General features: G+C 40.1%; 2 protein-coding genes across 3 annotated transcripts in view; one reads left to right on the forward strand and one right to left on the reverse strand.

Annotated features, from left to right (window-relative positions):
* The window catches only part of GREM2 (gremlin 2, DAN family BMP antagonist), a 39907-nt gene extending 36250 nt beyond the window's left edge, over positions 1–3657 (forward strand). The window contains exon 2 of the mRNA XM_065834468.2: positions 397–3657. Within this exon, the coding sequence (XP_065690540.2) occupies positions 398–904 (507 nt within the window). The 5' untranslated portion in view covers position 397 and the 3' untranslated portion in view covers positions 905–3657. The remainder of the gene's footprint in view (positions 1–396) is intronic.
* Positions 3658–6423: 2766 nt separating this feature from the next.
* Positions 6424–14141, reverse strand: part of FMN2 (formin 2) — a 158520-nt gene continuing 150802 nt past the window's right edge. The window contains exons 17-18 of one of the 2 annotated variants that reach the window (XM_065835906.2): positions 9911–9992; positions 6424–8522 (exon numbers count right to left, since the gene is read on the reverse strand). In XM_065835906.2, coding sequence (XP_065691978.2) covers positions 8496–8522; positions 9911–9992 — 109 coding nt within the window. In that variant the 3' untranslated portion in view covers positions 6424–8495. Of the gene's footprint in view, positions 8523–9910; positions 9993–14141 lie in introns of those variants that run through there. The other variant, XR_011738305.1, reaches the window with a different exon arrangement.

The following is a 14141-nucleotide window of genomic DNA, read 5'->3' on the forward strand; positions in this document are numbered from 1 at the left end:
TGTAACAGTATTGGCAGGAGTGCCCTGAGCCTTTGCTAGCCAGGAGTTTGCCCAGCTGTTTGGCCCAGGATTTCGCAGGGAAGGATGAAACCTTTCTGGCTGCAGATTTTGTGAAATCACTGCTTCAGCAATCAAAACAGCTGTGTCCCTATGGGGGAAAAAAAGAAGTTGGAGAGCTTGGGGGGCAGGGAGGGGGGCAATCTGACTTTCCACAGGGCCTAGCATCTTTATGATTAACAATCACCCTGGAGTAGAGCTAATGTCCTAGGAAAAGTGGTGGGATTACAGAGGCAGTAAGATCTCCACTTCTAAAAGCAAGAGTAAAGTTCAACTCCATTACAATTTTGCAGCTTGAAAATGTGTCTCTCCTAACAGCCCCTTGTGTTGCCATTGCAGGATGATTTGGAAATTTGCCTTGTCCGTTTTTCTGATGTCAGCGCTGGTTCGAGTAACAGACACTAGGAAAAACCGTCCTGCCGGCGCCATTCCCTCCCCTTACAAAGACAGCAGCAGCAACCACTCGGAGCGGAGGCAGCAGCTGAATAAGGAGGTACTGGCCTCTAGCCAGGAGGCCCTGGTGGTCACTGAAAGAAAGTACCTCAAGAGCGACTGGTGCAAGACGCAACCCCTGCGACAGACTGTCAGCGAGGAGGGCTGCATAAGCCGCACCATCATCAACCGTTTCTGCTATGGGCAGTGCAACTCCTTCTACATACCACGGCACGTGAAAAAGGAGGAGGAGTCCTTCCAGTCCTGTGCTTTCTGCAAGCCTCACAAGGTCACCTCTTCGACTGTGCAGCTGGAGTGTCCTGAGCTGGACCCACCTTTCCGACTCAAGAAAATTCAGAAGGTCAAGCAGTGCCGGTGCATGTCTGTGAATCTTAACAACTCGGGCAAACTGTGAGAGCAGGTGTGCAGCTACTGCTTGGTGTTGCCCCCATCAGATTTACTGCTGCCTCTCCTCTCCCACTGAGTAGACTGTCCATCTTGTTGTTTTTCTTCTTTACCTTTTTTTTTGTGTGTGTGTGTGTGTGTATGTGTGTGTGTTTTTTCCTTTCAGGAGGCATCTCTCCAACAAGGAAAGGTTCCTTGTTGCTTGCCTGCTGGAATAATGCTTTTTAATAGGCTGTGTTAGGCACTTCACTCTAAAGTTTCATTGTATTTCTAATACCATCTGGCAGTTGAACCTTCAGGAGTGGAGCAGGCTCCCAGAAGTTGGGATTGATCAGCTAAGTGGCCGTTTGGCTGAATTCAGCATTAAATGTTTCCACTGTGTGGAGTAAAGCCCTCTGCCCTACACTCCAGTCCTCTCCACAAGACGAGAACACTTTCCTCGCGCTTTGGCCCGGAGCTTGCTGCTCCCACTTGGATGTGCTGGGGAGCTTCCCAGGACTGGGGGACACAAACGAGGGAGAGTAACAATGAGTAACGTGCGCAAAGTGAGACTCTCCGATGAGGCTCGTCTCCTCCAGATGACTTCATTTGTGCAAGAACAGACGGTGCTACTGGGCCTGTTGTCTGAATGGCAGATAAGAAGCGAGGGGGAGAGGGCAAGGCGCTGGGTCAGCCGCTGTGACCACAGAGCAGACTGAGGGTGGGTTCTGGTGCTGCTGTGGTTAGAGCATATCGAACACGTGGTCTCTGCAGCAGTGTTTATTTTGTAACCTAGCTATCGTAAACAGCTGTTTAAAGTATCATAGACCTAGCCATGTGTATTTTTCTTGTGGCAGAATATGACAGAGATTAAAATGCGTTGAGTAAGAAAGACTTGGTTGCTAGGTCAGCTGCCTGGCCTAAAATGGACATGGTTTAACTAGGCTTTCAGTGGGTTTTTGTGTGTTAGATATGTGTGTTTGTTACTCCAAAAAGGACAACATCCATACATGACCTTATACTTACGCCTGCTCAGACCGGGGAAAGTGGGAGGTTAGTGGGAGAGGAGCTGAGAACACTTAAGGGAACGAAGCTTCACTTAAGGTAGAAAAGCACTGCTGCACAAAGGACAAAATTTGGTCATTGCTGGACTGAATACAAAAGCTGCATCAGTGTCATCAGGTTTTGGGAGTGGTGTCTCTCCCATGGCTGGAAACCATGTTAATGTCTAAGTGTTAAAGGACAAACCCATCAGTCAAGTGCTGCTGGAATGGGTCACAGCTGTCAGAGTGGGGAGAGAGTTGTAATTGCTACAATACTGGTGGTCCACTCAGTTTATGAGTCCTGCATAATCAGTGTTGGTGAACACTTGCAGTTCATTTCAAATCATACTTTTTTGTTATTCAGTTAATGGAGTTTAGCATGTCCTGTATATCCCGTTTGTTCCAGTTCTGATCTGTATTACTCCCAGCTGCATGAAAATACTACATCTCAAAACAAACCAGCCCCTTCCCCCAAACCAAAGCCTATGCATGCTCAGTTGGTTGAAGCTTACAAATTAAAAATGACACACCAACTCCCTGATGCATGTCTCACAGCTCAGCATCTACATCTAGTGAAACCAGCTTGCTGTGGGAGCCCTTTCCTGACAGCTTCTTCAAGAGGTTAATGTGTTTAGCACTCTGGGCAGCCAGGGGTTCAGTGCCACAGGTCTCTATTATGTGAGACAGGCTGCTCTAAGAGGCTTTCAGGACTGAGCTCCACCAGAGCTCAACAAGCGGTTTAGGGGATTGGCACGGGCAGGATGAGGTTGGTTGGGTCTGTTAGCCCTCTTACATGAACGATCGTGGCTTTTCTGCCGTGATCTTTCAGTGTGTCAGAAGTGCACAGGGAGATCACTTCAGCCACCAAATGGGCACCATCAAGTCCAGGCTTGAAGGTGTTGGTGTGGGTGGGACAGGGGGCGAAGTGGCAATAGGTATAGTCTACTAAGACTACAGAGAACTCAGTCTCTACTTGAAAGAAATGGACTGAAAGTCAGGCATTTTGGACTAGAGAGACAAAAAGCACCCTAATAACTTCAGTTAAGAAAAATGTGCAAGAATCCTTATCATCTTTAAGCTATGTCCTGCCTGGGTTTTTCACCACTTTGCAATATGAATATGCTGCAGCTTAAAGCTCCTTCTAGGAGCTGTGTTTATGTAAAAACTGAGTTGAGCTTGTAATGGTTAAAACTGTATTTAATTCTTGTTTTATAAATGAAAACAAAAATGAAGAAATGCTTTAAGTATAATGTAATTATTTTATAGGTCTGCTATTAAATTATAGATGAAATAATAAACCACTTTAGGGTTATATGGCATCCAGGTGTATGGGCTTTGCTTCAAAAACTTCTATCCAAGTGCTCACTAATCAGTGTATTCTCCCGCTTCTTTTTGACCCTGCCAGATGCAGGTAAATGTTGCCTCACTCTGACAGGTTGGGAAAGCCTAGCTATTTCTTCTCTTGTCTCCCAGCTCCCCCCCCCCAAACAAAGGTATGTGTGATGCAAGAGGGAAAAATAAATTGCACTAATCCTAGATTCTGGAGTTGAATCTACATGCACAAACTGGTTTTCTGGTTAACTAACAAGAGGACGATAGAAGCTCGACCACAGGCTGAACTGCTGGCATCACTTGTGGTAAAAGAAGTAACTGTTACTGTGAACTAAGTAGTTTTGCTTAACATATAGCTAGGTCCTTATGTAACAGGCACCAAACTATTCATAAGGAAAGAAAAAATGGCATATCTTAAGATATAGGTGAGCTTTAATGGTTGCTTTCAGCTCTTGCATGAGTACGCTGTATGTCTCTCTGAAGTAGGGTAGTGTTCTGTTTTGTTGTTTTTGTTGTTGTTGTTTGTTTGTTTGCTTGCTTTTTTTTTTTTTTTAGTAGCTGTCACTTTTGAGAATTACTGTTTTGCTGTGCTTTATCTCAGCATGGCCAGGGCCCTCTGCTCAGAACTTGTAAGTGCCTCTGTTGGTCAGCTCAGAAGGGGCTCAGGCAACCACCTCGTCCAATGTCCATCTCTCAATTCCACCTGTCTCTCCTGCTTAGCAGGTAGCTTCATTGCCCAGCACCCACTTCAATCTCTATGGTTTGTGATGCAACCCAGAGTCCTGTTCCAGCTCGCTCAGTCTCTTGCTGCCCGACTGCTGAAGCACCATGAGGCAAATACTGTAATCCAAAAATCTCCCCCTTGTGGAAGCAATCCAAGAGCAAGGCAAGTCTCACGGGGTAGATGAAAAAAAGCTTCAGATGGATCTGGTATTTCTTAAAGTAGAATGATGGTGTGGGACAAGAGGAGGAGGAAGACACTAAATGTTAAGCTCTACAACCATGGAACCGTCCCATTGGCAGGACCCTAATTTTAGGTGAGTGACAAATGAAGACTCCCAGTTTCTAAGATCTTAAATTCAAACTGCAGCTTTGAATAAATGAGAAAACAGTGCTGACTCAACAGGGATCATTTATCTTCAGAAAGACAAAATCTTTTTGAGGCAGTGCTTATTGACCTAGGTTATAAAACAAAATAATTGAAATGCGAAGATTTGCTGTACTTCTCTCCATGAAATTAATAACTGCTTCCAACTTTTTAGTTGATCACTGAAAAACTGTGCAAGAAGAAATGGCAGTCTGTGGAAGATGTACTAACTGTATTCCCACTGCCACTGTGGGTTAATACTTAACTAAGTTTTGGAAGTGCTTTAGGATGATGAAAGGTGCTACAGAAAAAATCCAACTGTTACATGAGAACGTTGCCAGCCAGGCGAGGGAGGTGATTGTCCCACTCTGCTCTGCACTGGTGCGGCCTCACCTGGAGCCCTGTGTGCAGTTCTGTGTGCCACAGAATAAAAAAAAGATACTAAGCTACTGGTGAGTGTCCAGAAGATGGACACAGAGTTGGTAAAGGGTTCTGAGAGGAAACCATATGAGGAGCAACTAAAGTCACTTGGTTTGTTCAGCCTGGAGAAGAGAAGGCTGAGGTGAGACCTCATTGTGATCTACAGCTTCCTCACAAGGGGAGGAGGAAGGCAGGCACCAACCTCTTCTCTTTGGCAACCAATGACAGAACCCAAAGGAATGGCAGGAAGATGTGCCAGGGGAGGTTTACATCAGACATTACAAAAAAGTTCTTCACCCAGAGGGTGGTAAAACACTGGAACAGGCTCCCCAGGGAGATAGTAACACCCCCAAGCCTGATAGTATTCAAGAAGAGACTGGACAATGCCCTAAGACACATGGTGTGAACTGTGGGGTTGTCCTGTGCAGGGACAGGAGTTGGACTCGATTATCCTTGTGTGTCCCTTCCAACTCAGGACATTCTATGATTCCATGACAAAGTACCATGCTTCTGAAAGATTTTAATTTGTAAGCAAAACACCAAGAATCTTCTCAGTTTCTCATAAAAGCCAGACTGCTATTCTCAGTAAGTCACATCTACTGCTCAGGTATGAGAGTCCTTACTTAGTTCCTGCATTTATTGAAGTAACCATGAGTGATATGTGGTGTGGGTGATCAACAAAGGCTCAGAATCTTTTCTGTGAGAACTCTCGCAAAGACTACAGCCAATTCAAAGTGAAGTATGCTTGATGTTGCAGTAAATGGAGGGAGAGGAGACCAGTGGGGTGTCTGACCTCTTTAAAACATACCAAAACAAACAAAATAACATTAGTTCAGAATTCTGTAAACAGCTGAGTGTGCCACTGAAAAAAAGAGCAGCAATGAAAATTATGTTGGAATTTCGTTCTGAGAGTGCTGTGTGTCAACTTTGGTGCTACACATAGTGGGCTACTTTACTTTCTATGGAAGTTTGAAAACAGGCTAGAGAGAAGCTATATAAGAGTGAGATGTTCAACCAAATAGGCTGGACCTGAGTAAATGAAATGAGGAAAAATCTATGTAACAGCTTGTATCTTAAGTACCACCAGCTGCAGTCAACCTTTGACACTGTTCTTCAGAGAGAGGTTTGCAAATAACTTTCAGCATACATGTTGCAGATCCAGTGAAAAGGGTAGTACGTCTGTATGTGACAGTCCTATCAGGTTGCTGGACAACACTTCACATATATATATATATATATATAAAATATATATGTACATAATGTTTCATATCATTAAAGGCATAACATGCAGATAAGACTTTTTAATGCATGCTTTTGCTCTAATAGCAATTTCTTGAGACTCTTAGGGAGGCGGCATTAATAAGAACAGTTTACAAAACTAAGCCAAATGCACTCCAAGGAAGTGAGCCAAATATATAGTCTGCTTGGGTAAAGGACTCTGGAGCTCCTCACTACCACCACCTTGGGAAGAGCTAATATATCCACATAACTGGAAATTACTATCACTATGCTTGTGAAAGACAAGGAAAGAGAAGCCCATTTTCCACCCATCATTTCAGAAAAGTTTTCCCTTGATCACAGGAACCTGAATGGGATGTGGTGCTTAGGAAGGAAATAGTTGTTAACAAACTACTGTATAGTCTGCCAGTGAAGAAAGAAGGCAATTACTTCAGTATTATTCCTTTTATTTTCATATAAATTAACATTCTAAAAAAATCGAAATAGAAACACTAAATACAGTATTGCACATAGTGATCTTTGTTAGATGATCTATTATTTCTTTTAGTATAGTAATATACATACTGTAGGTACTGAAGGGAACAGGAAGGCTACAAATGAAAACATGCTACTGTATCCTTGCATTTAGGAGTGAAGTTAAGAGGAAAAGACTATTGTTTACATAAATACAAACATGGTTTTGAATCAGTGCCATTAAAATAGCTTTATCTTTTAAAGTTTTTTTTCCCATAAGTTAGTTGTCACAGCAAATAATCTCTTCTGTTCACTTCCCCAAATAGTAATGTTACTCCCAACAACACAAAATTTCAGAACTCCATTCTTGGTAATTTATATCCCTGCCAGAAACTATTACAAGTACAGTTTTTCACATAGATTTGTCAGCAACAGGAGACTTGCTTTTCACATAGTGAAAAAAAACCTCTTTTCTAGTGCTTGGTATATGTGAAGAATAACAGGTTCCTGAGGTCATATTTTGCACTTCCTTTCATGACACCCTGTAGGGTATACGAGCCTCTGGACAGCTAGGAAAGTCTCTTCATGTGCTAGATTAGAGAATAACCCAACCCAGCAGGTGAGAGCTCATTTGCCTTATCCCAGTGTCTTTCAGGCTCCAAGCCTGTGAGCACATGCATCCAATTCAGTTGCACACACAGTCTGCTTTTAGAAAAAGTGTGTTTTGAAAGAAAAAACGTTATCAATCAGGCTGATTGGTTTGGGGCTCTTTAATTAGGACTGGAGGAATGGGTTGTTATCAGTTAAGCAGATCAAAACTGATACAGTAAATTCTGGATTGCAAATAGGAATCAAGCATGTTGTCTAAAATGGAAGCCCTAAGTCATGGATTTCAATCATTAACCTCCTCGTCAGGAACACTGAAAGCCTGGAGGAAAAGTCTGCAATTTTGTTAAGTGTGAAATTGATGTCAATTAGTTGGTAGTCTATGTTCTGTCACTAGAATTGGCGACTATTTTCCATAAATGGCAATCTCCATGTGTATCTTTTAATGGCTCTCTAAAGGAGTTTTGAATTAACTGTAAAGCTAAGTCCAAACGGGAATTCACGTACATGTGGCCAAAAGCCTGACTGACTTAGGTGGTCAGCAGTTAAAACTATACTCTACCTTCTAAACTTCATGTAAAAGTATTAGCTGCTTTATATATTAACAAACTATAATAGCCAAATCTCTCTCATGCTCTCTATCATATTTCTGTGCTTTTCTGTATTTTCCTGCTTTTCAATTACTCTTTTTCTTTTTTTTTTTTTTTAAATGCTGGATTTCTGATCCCCATGCCACCTGGCATTCACTATCTGGCAAATGATGAAGTAAAACTATGCTGCCTTATTGATTTTAAAGATAGTTACAGTAAACATCTTGTTCCACAAATATTTAGTCATGGAGGGCAACCAAACAAGTTGGGAAAGCATTGATTATACTGTATAAACAGCACTGAACGATTCAAAATACAAACTACAAATGCCAACATGAAACGGATACAAACAATTCACTAGGAAGTAACATTTTTTTTTTCCCTAATCTAAGTGCAGTGCCATGAAGTATTTGTGTTAAACAGATGTTGCCAGTAGGAATGGAAATGTTTTACTGTATCAAGTAGCATTCTTAGGAAGTTCAACTTAATGCGATTTTTAGCATGTTCAGCACTGATGCAGATGTCACTTTTTATGCATGCTGACTTGGCCTATGTGTAATATACCATACACTTTACAAAATACCATTTTTGAGTGGCAAAGGAGATAGAGTACAGGGAAGGTGTTTCAAGTCCATACCTAGTCTATTGCTGGGCACTCCATTAAAGTGATTACATTCATGAATGAATGTACAATAACACATCAATTGGTGGAAAACTTGAGGGAACAAAAAGCAAATTCAAAAAGGTCAAGAAAGCAAATGACCAGGATGATGTAGTTTTCTTCTCCTCACTCCCCACCCACAGGCATGTTGAGTTTTGGTAACCAGGTAACAATGGCTTTTTCTGTTGTTCTCAGATTTTCATACTTATCTTTGCTTTCTGAAAAAAATAAAGAAGAAAATTAAGTATACACAAAACCACCTCACACAAACATGAAAAGAACAGAAATATATAGTTTAATGTTCTATCACACTTTACAAAAGCACTGACTTCACAAATTTCATTTGAAGCTAGAACTGAAGTAGGCTACAGCTACACACTGCTTGTGAAAAATTTTTGATTACTTTCCTTTTCACTCTTATCAAATTTTCAGTAACACTGAAAGTCCCAGTTTCAATGCAAATAATAATCATAATGATACAGGAATAATTAAGCCTCTAGTTATTTCTCACCAAAAAAAAGTCTCAGTGTCTTTACATATAGCAAGATATGTAGGGGTTTTTGGTAGTTCTTCTGTTTGTGGTTTGTTGTTTTTATTTTTTTAATAACATCTTGATCTGCTTTCAAATAAAATTGATAAAATAAAATCTGGTTTATCATTCCTAACCAAGCTGCTGCTCTATTTACATTTCTTGTGGCACTAACCCGCTAACCACAGCCAGTTCTCCCTAAATATTCAGAATACGAAACAAATGCAAAATTATTTCTTCTTGTGTCAGATTATGTTAGCTAGAATATAGTGCATTACCACCTGCTTCATTTCAAGGGTGTGTTCCAGTAACATAGTCATGGCTACAAAGCAGAAAAGAATTAAATCTTGCCAGGGTAGGGGGACAGAGAGGGACATGGACAAATGAAAAGTATCTTCTGTTATAATATTTTACAAATATAATTGATAGTCAGTTGCTACAGGTTTAATTTTAATGTGAGGTGCCAGATTAATTTTTCACTAGAGGAATATTCATTTTCTGTAAAATCAGACATGATCCTAGAAATGCTTAGGCAATCATAGTGGAAAAGTTTCATTGCATAACTAGAATTATCCTCTACTATCATTAAAGTTATTTATCTGCTTTCAGAAGAATGATCAGAGCACAGTATTATCTTTTTCCTGGGGTTCTATTCCAAACAAATCCAGATCAGGGGAACAGAAGCCACTAGAATTTGGTAAAGAGATCCAACTTGTAAAATGTGTACTTATCACAATTCTTCCTTACATTTTGTAACTGTAGAAAAGAGATTGGATACAGACTAAGTGAGCTTGAAGACTGGAACTGCCTTTCTGCCTTCTGGTTGCATTCTGCACCAAGAATGAGATGCAGACAGATTGGCAGGGTGGGACAATGATATTCTGCCCTTGCTTACACTGTGGAGTAACATTCACGGGCAGCATTCAAGTTTGTTCATCTAACATTTTCAAAGTTAATACCAAACAAACATACGCACAAAACAAAAAAGTACACCAAGAGTAACATACGTATAAAATGCAAAGAGAAAGAGGTAGAATGAGGCATGGGAACAAAAGTATGGCTACAATTTTTACTTACAATTCCGGAGTCATGTTTTGGTCTTATATTGTATAGCGACTTGCCCTTTTTCTGCCTGCAGACTTCCTCTGCTTCTTTAACTCTGAAGAAAGACATCATTTATAAGTATTCCTCCAGACCAAAACCATTTCCAAAGACAGTGCAGTTTATAACTTACAAATTTAGGCCTGAGGACACAAGTGGATAACTTTATCCCCCATATTTTTATTAGTGCACTCCACAAAACAGCACCTTGCACTCTGTGGCTGTTGTTGCCCTACCATCAGGTTCTGGCACTTACAAGGACAGGCATAAACAATGACATAATCAATTTTAGTTACAAATGCAATCAGTACTTACTATAGTTGAAGTTTCAAATATATCAGGATTTAAAATACACTGGATGACTTGAAGAATACCTTTCAGAGCATTCATAGCAAACACTGCTAAGAAAGCTTTCTTTTCTTTTTATGAGTATTTAAAAATCATTCTTCATCCATTCCCAACCTCATTACTTCAACTAAAGTTTAAAAAAAAGTTTCTCATCAAGCTATCTTCCCTTTCACTCAATTTGTTTCTATTTAAAATGGCAAAACAGCTTAACCAAAATTTCTAGTCTTCACTCAATGACTTAAAATAAAAACAGAAATTTGCAGAATCATTATTAAAGAACATGATGTTTACAACCAAGGTGGTGCATGTCACTATACACATCTCTTTATTTCCAAAACTGAGGATGAGCAGCAAGGCTACAGGACTGCTGGGGATGAAAGCAGTTGGGCTGCTCGGATGTAAGGAGAGGAGCAGGTTCCAGAAATGAGGCTCAATTTCTTGGTGCTCCCTGACTTGGTAAAGGGTCAAATTAGGATCTTGTGAAATACCACCAAATGCCACATTTTCAATGGGATGAATGTCCTGTTTGTCACACACAGAGGGAATAAACTATGAAAGGCAGAGGGCTCTATTCCAAGAGGAGGCTGCCAGAATAAGTCTGGTAGGTTCAATGGCACGCTGTAAAAAATTTCTTTGCCATTTTTACTCATTTTTTAGATCAACCTTACAAACACACATGGTTATTGAAACACTGATAATGCAGATTTAAGTTATAAATACTCTGAGCTTCAAAAACTTACATAAACCCTTCCTATATGATTGTATTAAATGGTGTGAGATGTATATATATATATATATTTTTAATGAGAGATGAGAATATTATTTATAAATTAGAAAGTAGAAAATAAAAACGTAAATCCTATATTGGCTTGCTCTTGCCAACAACGTAGACTTCAGATAGTGTTTACTCTGCCTTTTCATCATTATCCAACAGTGAGGGAAAAAAAAAAAAACACACAATAATAAAATGATATTGAAGAAATTATATATCCTTGGCTGGTTCCATGCAGTTCATCTCCAGACCACTTGCATGTCTGCTATTTCACTGAGTCTACACAGGGCAATGTGAGAATCAGACGTGGTGTTATTATTATTTTTAAATATTTTTGTGTGTGTGGTAAGGGCCAGATTTTGAAAATACAACTCCAGCTGGGTCTGCTAAGCGCATTTAAAAAAAAAAAAAAAATCACCTTCACTTCCATCTCTCCTTATTCCAATTTCACCAGACACACATCATTCTTTTCATAAGTTTCAAATTTATACTTTCAAATATTAATTTTAACATCAGTTGTTTTCCAGCACTTCCAACAAGTTGCTATCTTCGTTTGATGAACTTATATTTCATTAACGTAGGAAGACCTTCACACGCAATGGGAAGAAAAAAGGCTTTCAAACCTATTATTGTCAAGCTGTAACATTTTCTGACTGCAAATCAGATAGATTGTTGCAGCATAATATAGAACAAGAATGTCAGACAGCCAAGTAATCCACCTTTAAAATGTATTTAAATAAATTCAGTAAAAGTGGTGACCAAAACGTGGTGATAGCTTTAAACAGAAACTTATGGGAAAGATACAGAATGCGGTGAAGTTCAAAGACATTTTCTTTTTCCTGAAACACCACTTTTTCTTCACATCTACTTACATCTGAAGGAGGAAAAGTATCTGTGACATCGATCCTCCCACGATCTTTTCCAAACAGTCAGACACACCCTGACCCATCAAAAGACACTCTTACAAAGTCAGATATAAAATAGCACGTCTTTCATATAATTTGCTTTTTTTCAAATACAACTATAGCTGGCTCCTTTCACTGGTAGACATCATTTAAATAAGAAAATGAAATATTACTTGGGAGTGAATTAGTGTCAAATCCCAGGGACTGTACAAGTACTACTGAGGTTATCAAAATGACGGGTTTATAGAAGCAATGTAATATATGCAGGTATTCAGTCTACTCATCATGCAAACGACAGCATATGTAACATACAAAAATATTTACCAAATCAGTTCACACAGCTCTGGATGTTATCCTCAGGAAACGTCAGGAAATCTTTAGTTCTAGTCTTTGTCACATCTAAATATCTCCCTTCCAGGACAGATTACCCACTGCTTGCCTAACATACCAGGTTGTAAGACAGCACAGCTCTCTGGGGGTCTCACATTGATTCAAAACAAAAGTCCTCATATGGAATGGAACTGTTGACAATACAGTGATAGGTGTTATTTTCTAAAAAGCTGGTTCCCTTAAGTGTCACTGTCAGTGTACCATCTAAATTTTCTGCTTCTATTAGAGAAATAGGTATTTGGAGAAAGGCTTTCTCTGCCTGAAACAGCAAAATGCTAATAACAGTGCCAGTCTGGGAGGGTGGAAATCAGAAATTCTCTGTCCCTTAGATTGTACTTGAAAAAATGATCCAGAACTTCTAGACTGATAAATGACAGCCTCAACCTTGTGCCACCCATTTTTCTAGGATTACATATGAGGTTCGAGTCTCACTAGTTTAATTGTGGTCCTCAAGTTTTTGGTAGCTCTTGTGAAATTCCTTGGAGTTTGAGCCTATTTATTCATACCAACGGGAATGCAGAAGATGAGAAGCATTACTCCCTACAGCACTTAAGAGAAAGCTAAGAGCTAGCAGCCGCTCAGTTCCAGTTCCAACCATATCACTGACTCACTGTGTGGGTTTGGGACAGCTTGCTGTCTCTTGGCCCCTGTCCTGTTCCCTGTACAGGAAGATTCACACGGTTGGATAGAGCCTCTGAGGTCAATATGATCTATACGTATGCTTCTTCAGAAAGAAACATCCTTAGAAACGTAAAGGCAGCACACCAAAAGCTCACTGTTAGGAGACTCAGTTTATGACCATGTTAAAACTGGAAGCACGGAGAACTGTATAAATCTACAGCTGTATCTATAAAAGAAAAGTTGGCAGACTGGTGAAATATAGAGACAAAGGCAATCATTAGCTTTCCACGGTGCTAAATCATAAACCAGCAGAACTGGTATCAATTTCTACAGTATGCGAGTGTGTTTTCCGAACACTGGTCATTCAACTAAATTAGGATGTTATTAAATGTAGAACTAAAATAACCCAGTCCTTCCAGAAGGGCAAAAGGGCATGTTTTGATGTGAACATTTAAACTGAAAGATCTAGAAAAGTAGATAAAACATCACCTCTGAAGTGAGGACAATAATCTTAATTCAGTTGGAAAATAACTTTTACTTGCCACTGGTAATTCTTTCGTCAACTTCTTAGGTTTTTTCCACCTGGCCCTGAATTATTCTTCATCTTCCCATCCATGAAACTCAGGAGATTTAGACAAAACTGCCCTGCTTCTCTTATCTCATGCCTAGTTCAAGTCACATTCTCACAGTGGCAAATTCCTTCTTGCTCAGGCTTTTCCCACATTAATTCCCACTTACCCAGTGAGACCCTGATCAGCTTGGCGATCCAAGATAATAACCTAAGACCAAAAGGTGCAAAACCTGTATTAATGCTAGTGGTCATATCAGGAAAATTGGGTTAACTATTCAACTATAGTGAGTTGTTAGAGCTTCATGAAGAAATCAATGGATCTAATTCAAAATTGGGAGGAGGGAAGATGATATTTTGAGAAAGCAACACCAGAACTATAAATCCATGAACCTCCCAACAGTCACAAAATGAGAAGCAGTTGCAGACAATGACATACTTCCAGGCTCCAGGCCAAAGTGACACTGCAGCTTTGCCAATTCAGAGCACAAAGAGCTCAAAGGGCATGAAGCAGTTAAAAAGACATTCCTAGGAAAGCGGGGATTGGTTGTCAGGCCATCTGTGGAAAGACAGGCTGCCACTGGGGGAGGATGTGGAAAGAGA

The sequence above is a fragment of the Patagioenas fasciata genome, chromosome 3, assembly GCF_037038585.1.
Source record: "Patagioenas fasciata isolate bPatFas1 chromosome 3, bPatFas1.hap1, whole genome shotgun sequence".
Classification (NCBI taxonomy): domain Eukaryota; kingdom Metazoa; phylum Chordata; class Aves; order Columbiformes; family Columbidae; genus Patagioenas; species Patagioenas fasciata.